General features: G+C 38.0%; 1 protein-coding gene across 1 annotated transcript; it reads right to left on the reverse strand.

The window, feature by feature from the left end:
- Positions 1-128: 128 nt before the first annotated feature.
- On the reverse strand, positions 129-6,442 carry LOC103510548 (clavesin-1-like). Its single transcript, XM_017444747.2, has 8 exons — positions 6,153-6,442; positions 3,907-4,084; positions 3,269-3,360; positions 2,570-2,723; positions 1,385-1,578; positions 872-982; positions 518-662; positions 129-261 (listed from the first exon to the last, which is right to left on the reverse strand). Exons 2-8 carry the CDS (start codon positions 4,016-4,018, stop codon positions 206-208), a joined length of 864 nt encoding a protein of 287 aa, XP_017300236.1. The 5' UTR covers positions 4,019-4,084; positions 6,153-6,442; the 3' UTR covers positions 129-205.
- Positions 6,443-7,005: the final 563 nt, after the last annotated feature.

Raw genomic sequence — 7,005 nt, forward strand, 5'->3', positions numbered from 1 at the left:
TTTTGTATGTATTTCATTTTCTTAGCTCTCAGCATTTGTCCTAGAAAAAAATGATCCTCACGACAAGAAAAATTATGGAGTGTGAAATACATTTTGTATGTATTTCATTTTCTTAGCTCTCAGCATTGAGAAAAAAATGATCCTCACGACAAGAAAAATTATGGAGTGTGAAATACATTTTGTATGTATTTCATTTTCTTAGCTCTCAGCATTTGTCCTCTGGAGATTGGCTTGCATTGATGTAACCCATTTGTCTGAATTCTGGAAAACAAAATAAAAAGGAAGGAGGATAAAATCTTACCTTAGCTTGAACCCACAGCTTATTAGCAAGGACGTACTTATACAGTTTTCTCCCAAGCCCAATAATTATAAATTTCAAATTTTTAAGAAACCAATTTTCCCATAACACAACAAAGAGTAGTTACTTAACCTCTCAAAATTTTTTATATTCTGGTAAATCAGTGATAAATTTCCTCCATTCAAAAATATAAAATTAGCGCTTTGAATTTAATTTTACCTTCAAATATTTCTTCTTTTTCCAAGATAGGCAGGTACCATTGTTCCATATCTTTGAAGTTGAGATCTCCCCCCAAGTGGGGTGGCAAAATTTTCCGATCCATGTGCTGGTATAGCGACTCTAGGTCACCTTTGTGCCATTTTAACTGAAAAAAAAACAACCTCGTCACGTTAATCTTTAATTAAAAATAAATGTGTGCGTCTTCCGGCCGCTGCTCTAAAACGTTAAATGCGCCAGTTCCCAATGATTCACTTGAGCAAAATTGCACGTGCTTGGTGTATGGCTGTATGCTGTATACCATCTGAACAATCATGTGCTACTGACTTTTCCCTGCCCCAGAGGTAACCTACTTACCTTTGACTTGAAGCCCTCTCTCATGAAGGGTTTCATAGCAGTAAAGAAAGCATTGAATATAAATGGAGCATTGACCACATGAAATGCCACAAATCTCATCGGTATACAGTCCTGAAAAGTACGAGAGAAATGGTTATTATTAATCGATCCTATTTCAGAAAAAGTTTCTGGGCGTCCAAGGGGGTTTAAATCTTTCTAACACCGTGAGATACTAGGTCCCAAGGGCCATACCTATCTCACGGACAAGGAAAATCGAAAGAGGGAAAACAGTTGAGCTAGCAGATTTTTTATCTAGAACCTAACAGACTGAATGGCACAATAGAGCTAACGGGAAAAGACGACTAATAACACCGACTACCTATCTTCAATTCTTCACCAAAAAGGTGAAGAAGAAAAGACAGGGAACATCAAAAGACGCAGAAACAAAGTATGTACGTATGGCAACGCCATATTTCTCTGTATGTTCTTGAATGTTCAACGAGTAGGTACAGTGTTTAATCCACTAACACCTACCTGTAAAAATCTCATGATGGTCTTCATTTTGTACGGTGTACACCACTTCATAATTTTCAATGTAAAGTTGGTTGCATCCAATATGACAGAGGCCCCCAGGTCTTGCACATCTTCCTCCAAGGAGAGAAACTCCAGCACAATCATGATGATATCGCAAATCCTTTCGAAACTTTCTTTGTTTGGGTCTAGATCTCCTGTAAATGTGTTAAGTTTTATTTTATTACTATTTACATATTATGTTGTTAAGACGAGTTTTGGCTACAAATTTTACGAGTGGATGCCCTCCGCACTCAATCTTTGCTGTTTCTTTAGTAAGGGAAATTCAGGTTGATATACTCCCTGTTTGAAGTCCCCCAGCCAGACTATGCTGGTCTACTCCCTCTTTAACGTCCCTTAGCCAGACAACCATCATCCTTCCATATTTTTCTATCAACGATATTTGTGCCATCTCACCTAATCGAACCCACACCACTCGTCTTCCTTCATAATCTCTGCCCAACAGAGGAAATCCCAGATCCTGAGTTTTATTTTATTACTATTTGCATATTATGTTGTTAAGACGATTTTTGGCTACAAAAAGTTTTGGGTACAAATTTTACGAGTGGATGCCCTTCGCACTCAATCTTTGCTGTTTCTTTAGTAAGGGGATTTCAGGTTGGTATACTCCCTGTTTGAAGTCCCCCAGCCAGACTAAGCTGGTCTACTCCCTCTTTAACGTCCCTTAGCCAGACAACCATCATCCTTCCATATTTTTCTACCAACGATATTTGTGCCATCTCACCTAATCGAACCCACACCACTCGTCTTCCTTCATAATCTCTGCCCAACAGAGGAAATCCCAGATCCTAAGTTTTATTTTATTACTATTTACATATTATGTTGTTAAGACGAGTTTTGGCTACAAAAAGTTTTGGGTACAAATTTTACGAGTGGATGCCCTTCGCACTCAATTTTTGCTGTTTCTTTAGTAAGGGAAATTCAGATTGGTATACTCCCTGTTTGAAGTCCCCCAGCCAGACTAAGCTGGTCTACTCCCTCTTTGACGTCCCTTAGCCAGACAACCATCATCCTTCCATATTTTTCTACCCACGATATTTGTGCCATCTCACCTAATCGAACCCACACCACTCGTCTTCCTTCATAATCTCTGCCCAACAGAGGAAATCCCAGATCCATTCATCTCACCTAATCGAACCCACACCACTCGTCTTCCTTCATAATCTCTGCCCAACAGAGGAAATCCCAGATCCATGCGCACTAAGGAGGACAGTTTGCTCTTGGGACTTTTCACAACGTAGGCGTCGGGGTTTTCGATTTTGGCGCGAAAGTAGTCCTTGATCTGAAATGAAACATTTGATAGGTACCTAAGGCCAGCCACTCACTATCAGGTAGGCCTGACAAGTACACTTGATCCGGTCTACCTGATACCTGATGAGCACACACACTATCAGGTGTACCTACTTGTCAGGCCTAATTGATAGTGAGTGGCTGACCTAAGATGTGTTACCCCTTACGACTGTATTTTTCTTGTGGAATTCAGGATGAGTTATCTACGATTTCCGAACCCCGTTAGAATCCGGATTGCAAACCCCCCAAATTATCCTAGGATCGAAAAAGTGTAGTATCTTAAGTGGGTAGAAACTAAATTCCAAGGTTTAGCGGGGGACATTTCTACGGTTTCTACCCGGCTAGAATCGGGATAAAATCCGGGTACAGGATTGGATGGTTTCTACTCGGATCCTATCATCTTTTCTACCAGGATTCCACCTGGGTTCTACCCGGATTCTATCGGGGTTCTACCCGGATTCTATCTGGGTTTTACACGGATTCTATCTGAGTTCTACCCGGGTACAATCCTATTTTGGTTACTAGTTATATGCTCACCAGTGTGAACGACTGTGTGACGTCATACTCGCTGGCTTTTATAAATCGAATGAGGAAGTCATCCGTGGTTGAACACCTCAGAGCTGGTTCCCCTGAAAATGACAAGAATAAAACACCTCATTATACTGCTGCTTTACGTCTTTTGTATGAAAATCAAACTTTCATGCGCCTGTGTCTACAGTGTTGGGTTCGGGTTTGATTCCCGCCCCAGGCGAAATTTATCTTAAAGAAGTAAGGTTCGATTTCAGAACGGCTGGCTTTCTTCTATCGTGCCCGCCTCATCTTCGATTCCGGGACGATTATGCCTCTGTTACATACTGGACTCCGCACACAGGAACTATTTGATTCCCGCCCCAGGCGAAATTTATCTTAAAGAAGTAAGGTTCGATTTCAGAATGGCTGGCTTTCTTCTATCGTGCCCGCCTCATCTTCGATTCCGGGACGATTATGCCTCTGTTACATACTGGACTCCGCACACAGGAACTTCGTCAGAAAAGACCCCCATTTCAATGTACGAGTAATGTACAGAGTCTTCGTGTTAAAAATAACAATTTAATAATATGTAATTCGAACTTTTGACGTTCGCTCTCTCGGTACGCTTGATAAAGACAAACTTTTTGAAATGTCCAATTTCTCACCTTGTACCAAAGTCCTTAGAGATTCACACATATCCTTCAGTTCCTTATTGCTGTATTTAGAACTCCTGATAACACTCTTATCTATATCACCATCTTGAGCAGGAGCACCCATGATGATCGATCACAAAACACTTTACGTACTATTTTTATATTATTTTTTAAAAGCGGTTTTTTCACACTCTAATAAATAAAAATAAAAAAGGTTTTCAATGAGCTTAACTTTTTTTATTATTATTTTTCTATTGAGTTAGCGAGCGTTTTCTTATTTGTAACTATAGATGGTTTTTTCACACTAATAAATAAGAAAGGTTTTCAATGAGCTTAACTTTTTTATTATTATTTTTCTATTGAGTTAGCGAGCGTTTTCTTATTTGTAACTATAGAATTTCAAGTCACTATCACGTCACTTTTTTTCTTTTATATTATTTATTAAAAGTGGTTTTTTCACACTCTAATAAATAAAAAAGGTTTTCAATGAGCTTAACTTTTTTTATTATTATTTTTCTATTGAGTTAGCGAGCGTTTTCTTATTTGTAACTATAGATATGTATAAACGAGGAGTAAAAATTTCAGAACTGCGAGGAACTCATGTGTTTCGGTAGTCAAAGTGGGGCATCTGATTTATGTAGGTACCCTCTAATTAGTAGGAAAAAATCTCGGCACTACCTACCGTACTGAGATGTGGGAGGCTCAAGCTCAGGAGACTTTGCGTCAGATTCAATTAGTGGGAACCTAGGAACTCATTTTTTTTTTCGTGTAGTAGGTATACCAGTATAGGTACATATTTTCTATATGATAGATTTTGAGGAAAACAACTTATTCGAGTATGTATTTTGTAGGTATCCTAATATAAGTGTTTTGCCCCGGACGGGAATCGGGCTCGCGACCTAGCGCCTACAAGGCAGACGCGCTACCCTCCAAGCTAACTAGGCTGGGTTTTAGAGCTTTGCATCTTCATTGATGCAAAGCTTCATTTTACAGCTAACTAGGCTGGGTTTTAGAGCTTTGCATCTTCATTGATGCAAAGCTTCATTTTACAGCTAACTAGGCTGGGTTTTAGAGCTTTGCATCTTCATTGATGCAAAGCTTCATTTTACAGCCAACTAGGCTGGGTTTTAGAGCTTTGCATCTTCATTGATGCAAAGCTTCATTTTACAGCTAACTAGGCTGGGTTTTAGAGCTTTGCATCTTCATTATTGGTAAAAAAAAAATCCAGGGAAAGTTCAATACATTGAGGTGGTTAACTTTGGACCCATTTGAGGACTCCTTATGAGGGGCAAAACTTGCAAAAACTAATAGTCGGATCCACAACGCGAGTTAAATTTAAGTTAACTCTTGGATTAAGCAACCTGATTGGCTGAAATTTTTTGAAATCCTAGAACTAGAACAACCCTTATCTGTTCAGGATAAAATCCGCCACGAGCAAGAATCAAACCTGGGATCTGGCGCTTATAAGTCTACCCTCCAAGCACTGCGTCCTTTGCAAAAGTAGAAAACTTTGTGAGTAAAAGAGATCGATCAGATGTCCACTGATTTTCAGATTCTAAATCTATGTTATGAAATCAGAACAAGGCAATCAAAATTTCTAAAATCACTTTTTTTAATTTATTATTACTAGGTATTCACAAAAAAATAATACAAGAAGAAAAGTGGAAATTACAAATTAAATATATTTATTCAACTATTCAATTTTCATAGTAAATTTAGACTAAAATACATGGAAATAATAGAATAGACCTAGAGTTTCAAGAAGTCTTAGTACGGGAACTATTGGGGGAGGAAAATGGTAAAGAAGAAAGTGTAAAATCCAAAAGGAAGAAATAAACATCATGGTATCAATACCTATACCTACGTTTTCACAACGTTCAAACAGTTCATTGGTACGTAGGTAACTATTAATCAAGTTTCTAGCAGTTAGGGCTATCAATCAATCATTGTTTTTGCTTAAAATTGAGTAGCATGTAATACAAGTCTGTAAACAAACGTCAAACAGTAAATATTAATAATATAAGATCCAGGCACAGTCAGATCCCCGGTAAAAATGAGCGGATACAGCAATTGATCATAGATCATTGCAGAGACAAAAACCCCAGCCAAGCTAGGATAGTCGTGTAGTGAAATTTATGTATTCAAGCTACCTAACTTAAAGGTATGTTTGTTCTAGCAGTGAAATATTAAGACATACCTCTTAATATTTCATGGATACAAATACTGAAAATCCCCAAGGTAAAAAATGAATTACAAACTTGTGTAAAAAGAACATTATTTAAAATTTATTTCCCTAGCAGCCTAGCTTACACCCACGACTCGATTGCCGCTGCTAGGTAAGAAAAAGAAAAAATCTATAGAAAATTGGAAACTCTTTTCTCTATTTTGATTTCTGTTCACCGTGAGAAAGTCCGACTCCGCAAATCAATTAATTCAGACTGGAAAGACTGGACAGGTCGGATTAGTTGACATTGACATCAGATACGTCAAAGTGTGGCATGATATTTATGTAAATGAATATGCATTTGTGTATAGGTACATGGTACATATCTGAAACAAAACGTCAGAGGCGCTATAAGGTTGTGATTTATTAGGAAGGGGAGAGAGAGGAACTGTAAATTCTAGTATTCACCATATTACGGTCAAGTAGGTAGGGGAGACCGGGGCGTGTTCGGACGCTTTTCACTTTTTGATTTTTTAAATTTTTTTCTCAAATGATATTGGAAAACTTTAACTACCATCGGATAGCAAATTTTCCTGGCTATAGCATGGTATCAACAAAACCATTATTAAACAATTATCTTTCCTCTGGTTTTGAAAAAAGTGAACATAGATTTTTGTCCGAACTGGCCCCGTGCTCGGGGCGTGTTCGGACAGTATATGGGGTTTGTTCGGACACATTTAACACTTTTTGTCTTCACCAAAAACTATATGTATTTGAAATGTTAGAATGGTTTTTATAAAAATGTCTTTTCAGATTATCATGTGATATACATAATAAATAACAAAAGTATGAAATGTTTAAACAAATTGGTTTATAACACTGTGGTCCGGTTAAACACAGAAATAATCATCAACAATACAGAAAGAGGAGGTTTGGAGCCGCCCGGC

The sequence above is a fragment of the Diaphorina citri genome, unplaced genomic scaffold (assembly GCF_000475195.1).
Source record: "Diaphorina citri unplaced genomic scaffold, Diaci psyllid genome assembly version 1.1 scaffold27, whole genome shotgun sequence".
Lineage (NCBI taxonomy): Eukaryota > Metazoa > Arthropoda > Insecta > Hemiptera > Psyllidae > Diaphorina > Diaphorina citri.

Bases quoted from the DNA above. Each gene is read 5' to 3' on its own strand.
- LOC103510548 (XM_017444747.2), bottom strand. From the start codon at position 4,018: ATGGGTGCTCCTGCTCAAGATGGTGATATAGATAAGAGTGTTATCAGG. The intron at 3,361-3,906 runs GTGAGAAATTGG...TGTCATTTTCAG, and splicing joins TCTAAGGACTTTGGTACAAG to GGGAACCAGCTCTGAGGTGT. The intron at 1,579-2,569 runs GTGAGATGAATG...ACACATTTACAG, and splicing joins AGTGGTGTGGGTTCGATTAG to GAGATCTAGACCCAAACAAA.